General features: G+C 44.7%; 1 protein-coding gene across 1 annotated transcript; it reads right to left on the reverse strand.

The window, feature by feature from the left end:
* Positions 1 to 59: 59 nt before the first annotated feature.
* On the reverse strand, positions 60 to 16,000 carry tmem132a (transmembrane protein 132A). The gene is made up of 14 exons (XM_080462695.1): positions 15,821 to 16,000; positions 13,313 to 13,380; positions 11,717 to 11,940; positions 11,428 to 11,640; positions 11,175 to 11,356; positions 10,158 to 10,292; positions 8,918 to 9,175; positions 8,687 to 8,839; positions 7,739 to 7,934; positions 7,520 to 7,663; positions 6,047 to 6,249; positions 4,375 to 4,594; positions 4,091 to 4,282; positions 60 to 3,075 (listed from the first exon to the last, which is right to left on the reverse strand). The coding sequence occupies exons 2-14, from the start codon at positions 13,365 to 13,367 to the stop codon at positions 2,077 to 2,079; spliced, it is 3,174 nt and encodes a 1,057-aa protein (XP_080318821.1). The 5' UTR covers positions 13,368 to 13,380; positions 15,821 to 16,000; the 3' UTR covers positions 60 to 2,076.
* Positions 16,001 to 16,479: the final 479 nt, after the last annotated feature.

Genomic DNA, 16,479 nt, shown 5'->3' on the forward strand with positions numbered 1-16,479 from the left:
TGTTGGAAGCCTTTTCATTTAGGGACCGTGCATAGTTAGAATGAGTTTCTTTGTCATTTCATTTGCCAACTTCATTTTATTAAATTGAGCCCTGCCTGGCTGCACAGTGGTGTAATGATTGAACATCCTGCCGTTTCAGCAAAAATATCCTGTACTTTACAAATTTCCCATTTGGGGAAAACGGCCCAACAGAGAAAGTGCGGAAGCAAGACCTTTTTATCGCTCAGCCATCGAGTATATCCTGACCCAGAGGCCGGAAGTTCGTTGGAGCCTTTCATGGTGGCTACCCAGGGACACCCTGGTGGACACCAGCAGTCCGGGAAGCTGAAGAAGGAGGCCTTTAGAGCCTGGTTGGCTCAGGGGACTCTGGCCTCAGCAGACAGGTATCGGTGGGCTAAGAGAGCTGCAGCTGCAGCGGTTGCAAAAGCAAAGTCTGCAGCAAGGGAGGAATACGGTGAGGCCATGGAGAGGGACCTTCATTTAGCCTCAAAGAGGTTCTGGGGACCATCCGGAAGCTCAGGAGGGGTCGGAGGGGTCTATCTCAAGCTGTGCTCAGCAAAAGTGGACATCCTCTGACCTTGAATGAGGAGATCCTCTAGAGGTGGAAGGAACACTTTGAAGATCTCCTGAACCCGGGGGACATGCCTCCCTCACAGGAGGCAGGGCCTGAGGCTTCTGGTGTGGCCTTGTCAATTTCCCTGCTGGTGGTCACCAAGGTGGTTAAAAAACTTCCTGGTGGCAAGGCCCCAGGAGTGGATGAGATACACCGGGCGCTGCTGACGGCCTGGATATCGTGGGGCTGTCCTGGGTGACACGCCTCTACAGTATCCCATGGACCTCGGGTACAGTGCCATCCGACTGGAAGACCAGGATGGTGGTCTCCGTCTTCAAAAAGGGGGACCGGAGAGTGTGGTATCAATGTTCCGTTCCAAATTGTTCCCAGCTGACAGAACTACTCTACGCTCTCAAGTAGAACGAAGCCAAATCTGCACTGCTTCATGTCAAACAACACACCTGATTTCTCCTCCATTGTTGGGACATCCTGATTTTAACCTGTTTTTCTTGCTTTCTCACATGCTAGTGACATCGGGTTGGGAGCTGTCTTAGCCAAAAAAGACTGAGATCCTCCGCATTGGCACGAAGTCCACTTTATCCAAAACCAGCAGCTTCTCCATCAACATTGATAACTCCTCCTCCAAGTTAAGAGACTGGGTGTATTCCTCGAGGGAACTCTATCTTTTTAGTCTCACATCAATAGCATTACCCAGTCAGCCTACTTCCATCTACGAAACATCAATTCCTCAAATTTCTCCCCAAGAAACAAGAAAATAGAAAACAGAAAATAACAAAAAAGTAGAAATAGTTCTTTTTATTGTAAATAAGCAGTTTGCTTACAATTTTTTTTCTCATAAGATAAATGAAAAATGCCTGAACAGAAAGGATATCTGAGCTCGTATTTACCTGCACAGTCTTCACAGAGTCACCGTGTAAAGAAGAGAAGTGTAGAGCTCGGCCAGACTCGTATCGTCCACTGCGAGTTCCTCTGTTCCACGTTAAAACAGAGTTGTTAGCGTTAGCAGTTACACCTGCCTCTGCAGCGTTAGCATTGGCAGCGACACCTCCTTTTGCAGTGTTAGCATTGGCAGCTACACTCACCCCTGCAGTGTTAGCGTTACCTACACCTTCCTCTGCCTTGTTAGCATTAGCTTCCTCTGCCGTGTTACCATTAGCTCCCTCTGCAGTGTTAGCATTAGCACTAGCGCCCTCTGCAGGATCACTGCAGCAGGTCGTATCAGGGACTCATGGACTGGCCGATGCTGAACTGGATTTCAATGAAGCTGTTATGATTGTAATTGTTCAAGTAACTTTATAATCCATTTTCAAGGGGTCAGTTGGTCCATTCTTACTGGAAAGACTCTTTTTCCCGCCGACCTGAAGGTATAAAAGATGATCAGATGGTTTGGATGAAATCAGAAGAGCCGTTCTTGAATCCAGCAGTTTAAAAGATGAAGCAGCTCATCCTCACCTCCTGATCCTGTCGTGACTTTCGCACACTTTCTTACAAGATTTGTTCAATCAGCAAACGATCTCGACTTCCTTCACGTCTTCCGTGTGGTCCTGCAGTTTCTGCTCATTTTCACCGTGAATGTTCTCCATCTCCTTGGCTCTCTGGTCTTTGGCCTCATCACTCACTTCCTCCTCCTGTTCCTCCTCACCTCCCATCGTGCCTCCCTCTAACTCCGCCTCCTTCTCGCCCTCCGTCCTCGTCTTCCTCGTCCTGTCTCTCAGAGCGCAGGGCAGACAGTTCACCAGGAAGAGGACGGCGGTGAGGCAGAGCAGAGACAGGACGGTCCCCATGCCTATCTCCAGCTCCTGAGCTCCCTGCCCGGTGCTCATGTCCTTGCCCCTGTCATCTGCCCGGTCCTTGTTGGTAGAGAAGTACAGAGTCCCCTCCTCCAGGTTGGGCATCAGCACCGCTCTCTCCAGAGTGTTCCAGCTCACCAGCCCCTCATTACGCACTTCCTTCCACTGTTGGTTCGTCACTCTGCTGCTGAGTTTGTCATTGTCATCGTTGGAGATGCTCACATTCCCGCTGTGGTCCTGGGTAGACGTGTAGACGTCACTGCCTGATTCAACCAGCATGTCTGAAATGTCAAATTCAAACTCTTCATCAGTCTTCTGCAGCACACCCAGGTCCAGGTTGACTCTCACCCAACCAGATCCCCTGGCCAGCTTCCTGGTGCCCCCCACTCTTCCTCCTCCTCCTCCTCCTCCTCCTCCTCCTCCTCCTGCTCCTCCTGCTCCTCCTCCGGACTCCATCCACTCGCTGTCGTTGTCACTGATGGAGTTGGAGGTGATCAGCTGGTCGGCGCAGGTGGAGATCAGAAGTTCTGCCTGCACTAACGGTCCCCCTCCGTCGCCTTGTGCGACGACACGCTGTCCAGGACTGGACGTCACCACGACTACGCTCTCAGCCAATGAGGAGAGCTGCAGGAAGAAGTGGAGGTCACTGAAGGTGGAGAGGAGGGAGGAGGTGTCATCGTCGAACTGAAGCCAGACGCTGATGGACGCCTCCTGCAAAGACACGATGGGACGCAAAGAGATCATTATGAAGAACATGAAGAACCTCCGGTCTTTCCTGCTGCTGTCATTCATCTCTCACACCATCATTTTACTTTTCAGCTTCGGTTCTGGTTTCCTCATCAAGTTATTCTTTCCTGTGTATCTCATACATTCAGCTGTGCCGATTTCTAGTTCCAGTTAATAGTCTGGGTCGTGACTCTCCATTCCTATATGCTCCACAAAAGTCTCAGCAACAGTAAAGATTGATGTGAACTCAAAATATGTTGAATGTTGACCATTCTGAACTTAAAAATGTGTTTTAATGTAAGCCGGCACCTTCACCACTTAACATTTAACAAGGTTAAGCATATTTGTGAAGTAAAGATGTGTCGAGGTTTTTGGAAACCATCATACGCAATCATGAACAACACCAACGTTTCCAAATCACATTGTGTATTGCTCTGAATCTGTTAGCGTGCACACGCCTAATATTCCATATTGATGAAAGTAAACTAGCAAAATCTATGGAGTGCCAGACCCAATCCTCATTGCACCTTTTTATTCAGCCACATTTACATGACACCAAGTAACACCTCAATCATTTCAGAAAGGTTCTCTATTTACACGTCAACCGCAGAGACACTGAACACAATGCAGTTTATACGCCGGGCCACGAGTGGGCGCTGTTGCTTGATTTTGTTATGAAACCACGCACACATGCAGCAGAGAACAATACACTATAAACGAGCGTTGAGAGTTCCCAACATTCCAATGGACAGATGATGAATTGGATTCTATTAGGGGTGAATCTCAACTATAAAACTACCAATAAGGACGATAAATCTTTAATACGGACTGAGAGTCACGCCGCTCAGGAGGAAGCCGTGTGTTACCCGTGCATGAGCAGAAGAACTATAGCCTGTATAAACCGCTGTCGTGTAAACACCCCCCCCATGACACAAAAGTCTTCTGGTTACACTAATTTTCATTGTCATGTAAACGGGTCCTGAGTTGTCTACTCTCTCACCTGGTAATGGTTGTACAGGATGTTGTACGCGATTACTGTTGACGTGACAATGGAGGGGTGGGCGGGGTTGGTTGTGACTGACATACCCAGACCACCGACCACCTGCACAGCCAGGTCACCCAGGGCAACGGCCTCCGGGCTCACTGTGACGTCACATTGACCTAGAACACCGTCCCACTGCTCAGAGACCACCTGACAGGGAGAGACGAAGAAGATAATGATGATGAGGAGGAGGAGGAGGAGGAGGAGGATGATGAGGCACAAGCCGCACAACCATCACCTACATGTAGCGATGTCTTTCCGGGTCGTAAACCGACCAGGGTGTTCTGGGGACTGAGGAAAGCCACTCCAGGGTCTTGGACTCGCAGCCAGTTCTGGACGAGCTCCGTCACATCCACGAACCAGTCGGCCGAGCCCAGGAGGTGCGAGGTTCTGCTGAGGGAGTTCTGAGCCGTGAACTGAGTCAGAACCTGCACTGAGGAGCGCTGATACACCGGCACACACCTGAGGAGACAAGACAGCCAGGAGGAAGCGTCCCATCTCAGGATGAGAGAGTTTTTAATGTGGGAGCAGGGGACTGGACTGCGACCTGGAATCAACACATCCAGGATCTCTGTTTCCTGGGTTGACTGATCCAGACATGTGTGATCCTGATAACCATTACTACGAAGCAGGTTATCAACTCGCTAGTTCAACCCAGAGTTTTCCCTTCAGGATCAGTGCATTCACAAGAAAGGGGCGGAGCTTGCAGTGTCTGACCAATCACGCTGTCAAGCAGTGATTCTCAATAAAGAATTCAAACACCTCCACCAGGCTAAAAGCAACACTGCTGCTGCAGCCAAAGCCAGAACATTCCTGACTTGTTAATGCTGACTTGGTGTGATTATATGATATTAAGTCATTGGACAACATAACGACACTGTGATCACTCAGTTTCACTTTATTACGACAGAAACGTTTCCTTCCTTTAGTTTATATTTTCCATCCAGTTGTTTTGAGGCTGAGTTTCCTCCGTGTCAGTGTGTTTTGTGTTGGAATATTAATTCATCACCATGACGACAAGAGTATTTCTGTGTCCCATAAATTCATGTTTCCACAGTTTTGTCAGCATGACCATCATTATTAACTCATTATTTCAGATCAACCCTCGTGGAGCGAAACTGACTTGGAACAAGTCAAAAACATCCCGTGTTCCAGAATGCACAGAATACTGGAAGGATTTTAAGCTCATACTGAATATAAATAAACAGCACACAAGCAGGTTTACCTCCTCTGAAAACACATGCTTTGTATTTTATTGTGTCCGTTCATATACATGTGCATACTTAAACTTGTGACTTTGTGACCAATCCTTTCCTGGACTTTTTCATTCTTTTTGTTGTGGGTGTCAAGTTCTGATGTAGCTGCATTATAACTTCCACCTCTACAATGTCCGTCTTCTCATTTCTTGCTTTTGGAGATTCATCTCTTCAACCGATTACTGCTTGAAAAAAGCATGTGGAAGTAGCTATACAGGTTTCAGCTGATGCTCCTCCTCCTCCTCTACACATGGTCAAAGGTTTTCAAAACTCTCATTTTAATCCTTCTATCTGGGTAAAACCATGAAAATGTCTAAAACTGCTGAAATGGCTATTAAGAGTGGTAAAGCATCTCTAACGACCAGATTGAATTGTAGTAACAGACTCCTGGATAAGACCGTCCAGGAATCTGTCAGAGTCTGACATGATCTGATGGGATCTGTCAGGATCTTTCACTATCACATAAAGTTGCATTGACTTGATCATTTCTAAACCAAATTAACATTCATTTCTGTCTGGATTCATAGTTCAAACTGTGTGTATCATAAATTATTATCTTGTGAAAATGCTAACAATCTTTTTTCCGAGTTCATTTTTGAGTGAAATACAGATTTAAGACGTGTCATCTGGTGAAACCAGAGGACGGACACACTCGTACCCGTGGTCTGTGAAGACGTCCCAGCCGCTGATGGCATTCAGAACAGGATCTGACAGCGAGACCCTCAGAGGGACCGATGGGGCCCAGACGTCGAGGCACACCGAGCCACGAAGTGTTCCCAACTCGAACTCCACCACCGCACACGTGTCCCCCAGGCCGGACTCACTGCCGTCAACAAAGATGGAGGAGCAATCGCTGGACACCTGAGAGGAATCGACCCACGTTACTCAGGACCAGCCTCAACTCCAACAAAGTCAGGAGGCTTTTGTATGACCACTGGAACAAAACAGGTTTATAGTTCATTTTGAAACATGAAATTTTTCCAGGATCTCCCTGGAGGGACTCAGTGTTACAGTACAATATGCCTTCAGTAACAGCCTCACCTCTTCATGGAAAGTAAACTGAAATTATCACTGTTTTGACATGTGGTAAACTGAATTTCAGACATTATTAGGAAATGATATTGTCCACGGAAGAAAAGCTTTAAAGGAACCAAATGAAACTTTGAGGATCCTTTTCAAGTCAATTATAAACACAGTTATAAACTCTTATTTACTGCGTTATTCTGGGCTGTAATTTTAAGTTAAAAGACAACAATGTAAGTGATTTGTTTTCTTAAGCTGGGAAGGACAATTAAAAATATATATATTTGCACACAATCTCTTTTATAGAAGGACTCCTATCACCGGACTGAAAATGATTCAAACAAAAAACACAATTGAACCAAAATTACAAAAAAGCCCAAATTAAAACAGTAACATTGCTAAAACAGAAAAAATTATTAAAACCACCCCTGAACATAAGACAACATTTTTTTAAATGTTGCAGATATTAATCTATAAGAAAATTTAAAAAAAGGATAAAAGCAAACCGTGAAACTAAAATATTTAAAGTAGCTAAAACTGACTTGAAAAGGTCATTTAGGACTTAAAGAAAAAAATTACAAAAACAAATTACAAAAATGTTTTAAATCCAATACCAATGGCAAAACCAACTAAATGGATGAAATTGTTAGAAATGACTCACAATCTGACTAAAAGAGTCAAAACAAATCAAGCAGCTAAAACAACAATTTGTTGACTTTAAAAAATGTTAAAAGAGGTGAAATGGCTAAAACCTTATAAACCAGTAAAAAAAAAGCACATTCAAACTAGAACAAAAAAGGAAATGATGGACTGTATTATTGTTATTTTAAAGCTGAAACACATTTTACGGCTCCAGACAGGTTACATTTCATTAAAAGTGGGAAAAGATTAATCTCTTTGGATTAAAAGTTTGCAGCCTGTATGTTTCTTGAAGACAAGAAAAATTCATTCATGGTGAGTTTGAACTGCAGTTATTTTAGAGGCTGAAGCAGGAAAAGTTAACATAGGAGAAGAAAACATACATTGACAAACAATTTTAATCTTCTGTGATGAGATCCCATAATCCCCCAGTGTAGGAGATGAATAGATGAAAGTGTGGTGACGGTACCTTGATGGTGTTCTCGTTGGTAGAGCGACAGGTGACAGCGGAGGTAACGTCTGACATCTTGTCACCGTGGCTTACGGCCAGCACGACGACGGGCAGAGACACCGGCTGGTTGGTCAGGATGGCCGTGTTGACGACGGTGTTACTCTGACGACCGCAAAACACAGTCAGGATACAAACGCTCCTTCGGGTAATGTGTGACGCAACGAAGGGTTGAAGTACCTCTGTGATGGGAGCAATGCCAAAGATGTGCCGATCGGCAAAGGAGAAGATGCTCACTGCTGCCCCGTGTGGTGGAGGGAGGTTCTTATGGCCGGAGTACTCCACCCACCAGTCAGCAGTCACCGTCATGGCGACGCCAAAACTCCGCTTCAGGCCGTCGACTGACAAACACACCACCTGCTGCAGGAGAGTCGGACTGCAGAGCGACACAGAGCCGACGGTTAGTGACGCCACCAACGTTCATCAGGTACCTGATGACTTTCATCCAAATTCCTCGTTCTGTCAAACAGTTGAACTTGAAGTTAAATTTGTTTTATTTGGCAACAAACAAACCAACGCAGGAGGTTCACCCTCGTCTCACACTGACACATGAAGCCATCACAAGATCCGACTTCACACCAGTTTCTTTGTGTTGTCAAGGTGACGTCTGGATTACAAAGTTCTGACCTTGACGTCGGACTGACGACGGATGACATGCGACAGTCACCATAACATTAAGGTTGAGGACTGGTGGAAGCAGGCGGGAAAAGAAGTGCGACCTTTATATTGGAGACGGGTCTAACTGAAGGGATGAGATTTATCTAGTTTACCGTCATCAATATGGAATATCAGGAGAGATTCGGTGCAACAGACAATGTAATTTGGAAACATTTGTGTTGTTCATGATGTTTTCATCAGAGGTGTAAATCAGCTTCTGACCTTTTAGCAGAAAAACTGCAGTTCATGTGGTTTTACCAGTTTTCTGAATCTCTTCTTTGTCTCCCAGCTTTGACGTTGTGACAGGTCATCTTCCACATTGAACTTTGTTTTCCAGCCAATTTCCCTTTTATCAGGCGTATCACTCCAGACTGTTTGATGACTTCCTCCGCACACACATACATCCGGCCCATCGTCTGTTTTCTCTGTAAAGTCCATGGAGCTGTTGAGGTGAGGTAAAGTACGACTTACTCATGCAGCGCTGGCAGCGGCCTGTGTTTGTGGCAGAAGATGGACACCACGTCGTGTTTGGCGCCTTGGCTCCTCTCCAGGGTCACGGCCCACAGCTCCGAGGTCGAGGTCCTCTGGGCGACCATGGACACCAAACCCTTCTTCACCCTGAGCCTGGAGACACGCCGGCGTGTTGGAGCTCCGTGCAGCACGTTAACAACACAACAGCAGCGTTCGGGGATGCTGGGTTACCTGATGACAACCAGGTGAGCTGAGAAGTTGGCTCTCAGACTCACAGACACCTTGACGGGCTGTCCGATCAGGAAGGGACCTTTGTGGTAGCGAATCACAACGTGGGAGTCCACATCAAGCTCCGCCCCTTCCTGCCCGTTCAAACAGGTTCCTTCATGTTTCTGAGTCGCGCTCCGGTTCTCCTGCTGCTCCTTCAAGCTCACAGCTTTGATATAGAAGAGCTTGTTCTGAGACTGAGCCGTTCCGTCCTGCACACATCTGAAGACACACAAGTCCTTTAACAAATTTAACAAATACTGTTGCTGTTGTTGTTTTAACCCCTAATTTTTTTTACCATTTTCAGGCAGGAGATTGGAAATTGTTTGAAAATGTCTTGTTGAAAAAAAATATAAAATGTATTTATTTACATATCATTTAGTGAAAGCTTCAAGAAACCAATATAGAGGGGCTTAAGAGCCACATGTAGAAACATTTCACAATATTTGATTCCAAAAATAGAAACCTGATGTCAATTATGAACAAAAAAAAAAATGTGTTGGATAAATATGTTCTTATTCTGAAATGTATGCTGGCAACACATTTTAAAAACGTGGGAGATCTTTATAAATAAACATTTTGTTATCATTTTTCCTATGTTTGCATTTCACTCTGAATTTCAAAACTGGTCTCATCTCCATAAAAAAACCAAGAAATTACACAGGAAGAATGGTCGGACTAAAAGGAATAAAATTGTGAGAGAAAGAAAGAAAGAAAGAATTTAAAAGGAAAAATGGGAAAATGAGAAAAAAGGGAAAAGGGAAAAGGGGATAAATCAAAAGAAAAAAACGATAAATTTGTAAAAAAAAAGTTTAAAAAAAAGAAAAAAGAAAAAAAGGAGTTGGAACTGAAAAATGTCTCGTATTCTCAACCTGCAGTAACACAGCAGCTGTAAACAGCTGAACAGTTAAAGTGGGGAATTACATGAAAACAAATTAAGAAAAATTTAAATAAAAAATGGCCACAAATATGATCAAATATAATAAAATATATCAGAATTTTATCTATGACACTACGTGGGTAGTTTTTATATGTATAGTTTAAATTAAATTAAATTAAATTAAATTAAATTATCATGTTTTGTGGCTCCAAACTAATTTTATTTGTGTAAAATCCTGAAAATCTCTTTTGGTGATAAAGGCTGCAGATCCCTGAGCTCGACCTTCATGAGAAGGATAAATGTTTCCTACACATTAACACGTACCCTCCTGCTGTCAGCTTGAGGTCGGTGTTGAAGGAGGAGTAGTAGAGCTGGATCTGGGTTTTGCGGGGGCCCTGCTGGTACTGGAGGGATCGTGGAGCCTCCATCAGGATGTCCACATCATCACCGACATGGCTCCTGAAGGAAGCATAAATTCATTCATCACATCACCAAACACTCTCCCCTGATCTCATCTCGTGTCTCTAATATCAATCACCGGATTATCTCTAGTCGGAAAGATGCTCCAATCACCTGTATCAGCCGGACGGATGTCACCTGTCATTTAACTAAATATCTCTTCCACATATTCATTGGTACTATATCATTGGTAGACTACATCGCCTGCTGTCAAACAGTCAGTTCAATATTTTGCATTCTTGTCACTTTCATGAGGGTTTCAACCTACTGGTCTGCAGGATTCTCTCTGGCTTCACGCCAAATAAAACCTCAGGCATATTGCATTAACTGGTTACACCGAATTGTTTGTGTGTCTCCTGACAGTCATTGAGCCTCATTATAACTCACTTATGGTATAAAAACATTTATCAGTTTTGGTGGAAGGTGTCAGGACGAACTGTGATGAGGTGGTGAAACCGGAGTAGCAGGAAGTCTTGTGAAGAGAAGTCAGTAGTTACTCAAGCTTCTGCAAAATTAGGGAAAGGAAAAAGACGAATGTATGAACTTCTCGTGTTTGTCACTGGTGTCAAAGTTCCAATTTGTATTTCTTTTTGTTTGTTTGGTTTTTTGCTTGTTTTAATCTTTCAGCATTTACAACTGCGGTCAGACACTACAATGACACCTCCCTCTCTCTCTCTCTCTCTCTCTCTCTCTCTCTCTCTCTCTCTCTCTCTCTCTCTCTCTCTCTCTCTCTCTCTCTCTCTCTCTCTCTCTCTCTCTCTCTCTCTCTCTCTCTCTCTCTCTCTCTCTCTCTCTCTCTCTCTCTGATGGGCACAATATCTCCAAGAGCATTAAGACAGTGCTATAAAATCAAAATCAAAATCAAAAAGTATAAAGAATCACCGTTTGGAGGAAGTTGCACGCTGGAGGTTGCCACGACGATGCCGCCCCCGTTTCTGCATGCGCCGCCCCGGGTGGATGTTGCTGTACCACTTGTCCAAGTCCCGCCGCAGCTGGGTGGCGTGCCGGTCCTCCAGCCAGCCTGCAGGCAGCGTCAGAGACGCCACGCAGAGTCCTAACGGAGGCTGAGACACGAGAGCTGTGATGGAGGGATCAGAGCCGAGGAGGCAGAGGTGTCAGAGCAGGTGATCCTCACCTGGGGGACACAGGAAGCCCGGCGCTCCTCCGTCTCCTTGAAGGCGTGCAGCGTGACGCAGGACCCCCGGGCGCTGAGGTCGCCTGCTTTGTGGAACAGGACCCTCACCCTGAACCTCTCCTGTCCTTCCTCATCCCTCTCTCTCTCCACGGCCTCTGAGAGGAGGGAGGCAGACAGGGGGGCCGAGGAAGGGAGGGAGGGCTCCGACAGCAGCTGTGGAAAGAGACCCAGTGGTTGAAGAAGTCCTTCCTCCTCCACTCAGCCAGGTGACACTCCGCCATACTTTTACCTGCGTGGCCACATAGGGACCGAACGAAGCCTGCAGGCTGGGCCGGGGGCTCCGGCCGGGCGGGGGCAGCATGAAGACACTCTGAGTGGAGGAGAAAGGGCTGGAGTTGGAGAAGAGGGGGCCGAGGTCTGCCTGCGACAGAGGGAGGAACCTCCAGGAAGGAGGGACCACGGACATGTGCACCGGCAGCGAGAGAGGAGGAGGCTGCAGGACGGATGGAGGGACTGAGAGAGGAAAGAAACTGTTGAACTCCAGAGGACGCGCAGGGTCATCGCGAAGAAACAATCAGTAGCATACACTTATGTTTAAAGAAACTGACAATCTTAATGGTCAAACTGTTGGAACATTTCATGTCTCTGAATAAAACAGAATCCGATGACGTTCAAATCATCTCAATTCTACATTTCAGTGAAAAAAGCAGACTGGTGACATGTTGAATGTCGCTGCCTTGACAAATGGAAATATCTCATTTGCCAATAATATGACAGCAATGCATTTAAACAGTGAGAATCGGCTGCTGGAGGTTAAACCTGCTCACTGTAATGAGGAACAAAGAAACCACTGATCAACCCGAGGCTTTGTCTGCTCTGTGGCCGTCAACTAAAACCAAGAACAGCTGATTCCTTGAACGTGGAGCAGACTGAGGAACCTTCTTTTGAAGGCCACTGCTTGTCCACATTTACCGTCAAAGTTTGGCTCTTCAGTGGCTGCAGAGAGAGTCCATATCCTTCTTAGAGGCTTTTTCATTCAAGCTGCAGGTGTGAAAAGCCTCATAACTGCTGCTTTAAGAAAGTCTAAACAGGGTGGAGGGATCGTCTCATTCAGCCTCTGGAGAGTTTCCACAGAATGAAACAGACTCAAGAGTCCAGTGAGCATCAGTTCCCAGAGTAAATACGTCATGTTGATTAATGCCAAAATGAAAACATAGACTCTTGTGTACATGTAGTCAAGTGAATCGGAGCTGGCTTCCTCAGTGGACTTGAAGCTTGGCAGTCTGAGCACCGTCACCCAGATCACATTGTACTGATTAAGAACCTTCCTGCAGGTGGTGAGCCCACAGGAAGGTGGCGCCCGGCGTGGGACATGAACCCTCTACCTTGAGATTGAGAGTCTCATGCTCTACCTACTGAGCGAGCCAGGGGCTCTTTTTCTTGTCTTGTGAAGTAAATCCTGTTATGTTAAATCCTTCAGGGGGTCTTACTTATCTTATCTGACAGTATCTTACCTGGAGGATCAAACCTTGCATGAACCCACTCCTGTCTGTATTAACCTTAAAACTTAATAACATCATTATTTCTATCCAACACCTAAAACAGCAGTTTGCGTCCTGCTTTGGGTCACAGTGTCCACAGTCCCCCTCACAGCTACAGTCAGACATCAGACATCTGTTATTGTATCACAGCATCTTGTTCAAGGAAAATCTAGTATATTTCACAGAGACAAGATGAAACCACGTGACTTTGGAGCATAAAACACTCTGGAAGATCCAGAATGAAAACTATTTCTTTAATGTTTTGCACATCCTGCGCCTGTATTCCAGATAGTGTAACACTCTGGTGGGGAGTCAGATCTTTCTATCGTTCAAATAAGACGTACCTATTGTGGAAATCCAGAAAAGCAGCAGGTCTCCTCTTGTGACGATACCGGCCATCACGACAAACCTCCTGCAACAAACAGTCAGACGATATAAAACAAGCCTGAAGTCCCAGGAAGACAATCACAGATAATCAGGACGGACTTGTCCACCTGCAGATATTTGACGGCTTCATTAGGCCTTAACCCGAAAAGACCTTTTTAAAAACGGTTAGTTTTGGTTCCTTGAATCTCTCAGACACATGCTGATGCTTTGTTGATCAAATGCTACCAGGTTTTGGAAAAATGTGGCTTGATTGATCAAATTATCAATTAGTTGCCTTGTTATGTTTGTCAGGTTTAAATCCTTTGGATGAAACTAAATTGTGACGCATGTTTATATTTCTCATTTCACTTTGTTCTATTCTATTTTTTAGGATGAATCGGTCTGTGATAACTAATGTTGGGATCTATGTACACATTTGTGATAAATCATTTTGTGCAACACATTTGTACAGGTCAAACTTGTATTTATCTATTTATTCTAAATGTATACCATACTTTTGTACAATTTTGTGTTCTTAATTGTTCACTATAATGTCACTCTTTCATATTTTTATGTTGTTTGGGGTTGTTTTTTTTTTTTTTTTGGAGGACCACAACAAAATGAAATCTTATTTATGACTTTTTTGACGTCATCCTCATACGTCCAACCTGCAGGATTCTGATTGGATGTTTAACGTTCTTTAAAGAAAAAAGTTACAAACACGTCACATGACAATTCTTTTGTTAATTTGTCATCAAATCATTCATCTTCTAAAAATCGTTCCCACATGTTCATAACATGAACAAAATTACAACAGGTTAATAACAAAGTCTGTTTTCTTAAGAACTCATAAAAATTACTACATGATCAATGTGGAATAAATAAAATAATATAAAGTATAATCAGGAAATGTAAGTTAACTTTTGGCCTTCCTATTAAAAACACAGCAATGACAGTTTGACAAAAACTAAATCGTTTTTATATTGAAGCTTTCGGGGCCAAATTCCAGAGGCACTTTCATATCGGTATTCCATTTTAAAAAGATTGCTGATTCCTGGTTTAGGGGCCGATTACAAACTGTTTTCCTGCATTGAACCGGTGGGTCAAAGTGAAATAACAGATTTTTTTTTATGTAACGGGGAGCAGAGGGGCCCATTAGGGGGGTTTCCACAACATGTCGCTGCGTGGTGCTCGTTCGGGTTCTTCCTGACATACTGCCATTGATGAAGACGATGTCAAATAAAGAGCTTCCATTATGGTGTCATTGATCAGGACCTCTGGGGCCAAAACAACTGCCTGTTTCACCCAAATGTACCGGCCTAACTTTGAAAGCCAGCTCCAGCACAACATTTGCTGTAATGTTTCCTCTCTTGTCCTTCACACTGAACTGAACCATTGATGTGCAGCGGGTTTTGGCTTCATAACATCTTTTCAAATTTTGTGTAAATTTCCAAAGCCAGTGTTTTCCTCACTGGAAACGAATGTTAGGTTTCTCTGAGCGCTGGACACAAATGAACACAGCTGAAGTACAGTACAGCGAGGGGGAAGTGTTCGCCTTCCTTCACTCAGCTCAGCTGGAAACACGTCGCGTTGTGAACATCAAAGCAGCAAATCGCAGCACAGCTGATGAACACGCAGACAAAAATATCAGATGGGTTCACTTTGACCTTCCCGTGTGACAGCAAACGGTGAGCACAGGATACTGCACGCACACACACACACACACACACACACACACACACACACACACACACACACACACACACACACACACACACACACACACACACACACACACACACACACACACACACACGAGCGTGCACACTACAATCTGCAGCTCAACTCTCAGCCATTACGTGGAGTTTTTATCAACAAAAGTGCAGCTAATATCACCTTTGGTCATTTTACACCGGACTGTCCTGTGAGCTGGTTTTGACTCCATGACTGAAGCATTCAGTGAAAAAGTATTTACTTCTACCTACAATTAATGTTTACTTTGATTTTAATGGCTGACATAAAGTACAAAGTTACTCAATACTGACTCCTGCTGTACTGGAGGAAACTGCAGCAAAGACATTTTGATAAAATAAAGCAGAATAAACTAAACATATATTAGTGAGGGTTTAATGTTTTTACTGGATAATGGTCAGAACCTTCAGATGTGAACAGGCGACGGACTCACTGAAATATAAATTCCATTGCTTTGCATTGATTTTACTTTCCTTCCAGTGTTAATATTGAGGAGTTGAAGAGATTTTTATCCTGTGATTTGGTTCTTTGCAGATGAACGAGCTTTAAAGAGCATTAATTCTCTGCGTGCAAAAGCGGCATCATTTCCCATTGCATGGCAGGCAAAGACACACACACACACACACACACACACACACACACACACACACACACACACACACACACACACACACACACACACACACACACACACACACACACACACACACACACACACACACACACACACCCACCTGCATATGTTTCAGTTTCCTTCGTTTCCTCGTTGGAAGCTGCTGGTCGTCGTCATGTTTCTGTAAAAAAGAGAGAACCGAGCAGAACCCGTTTAAATGTTCTGTTAAGCGTCGCTCTCTTCCTCTCTCTCTCTCTCTCTCTCTCTCTACCTCTCTCTCTCTTCCTCTCCACCTCTGTGTGTCACACTCACACAATACGGATTTATTTCTTTGAAACGGTAAATAATCCTCCCACCCACCATGTCTCCCCTCCCTCCCTCCCTCCCTCCTTTACGGTCTCATCACCCTCATCCCTGCTCCTCGTCTTCATCACACTTTCTCCTTCACACACACACACACACACACACACACACACACACACACACACACACACACACACACACACACACACACACACACACACACACACACACACACACACACAAACACAAACACACACACACACACACACACACACACACACACACACACACACACACACACACACACACACACACACGGCCTGGTTAAGCCTCCAGCATTACGAAGCTGCTGTGCCATTAAAGATGATCATGTGTAATTTCAGGCTCGGTATTTAGAGGCTGTCAGAACGACACTCCTCTGAAAGTCCTAGAAACACCGTCAGACTGTCAACTCTGACACGGGACGCTTGTTTGAAA

This window comes from Lipophrys pholis (assembly GCF_963383615.2).
Source record: "Lipophrys pholis genome assembly, chromosome: 5".
In the NCBI taxonomy this organism is placed as follows: Eukaryota; Metazoa; Chordata; class Actinopteri; order Blenniiformes; family Blenniidae; genus Lipophrys; species Lipophrys pholis.

Excerpts from the sequence above, each read along its gene's own strand:
- tmem132a (XM_080462695.1), bottom strand. The coding sequence starts at position 13,367 with ATGGCCGGTATCGTCACAAGAGGAGACCTGCTGCTTTTCTGGATTTCC. Across the intron at positions 6,250-7,519 it reads CCAACGAGAACACCATCAAG|GTGTCCAGCGATTGCTCCTC; the intron begins GTACCGTCACCA and ends GATTCCTCTCAG. Across the intron at positions 4,595-6,046 it reads GACGTCTTCACAGACCACGG|GTGTGTGCCGGTGTATCAGC; the intron begins GTACGAGTGTGT and ends TTGTCTCCTCAG.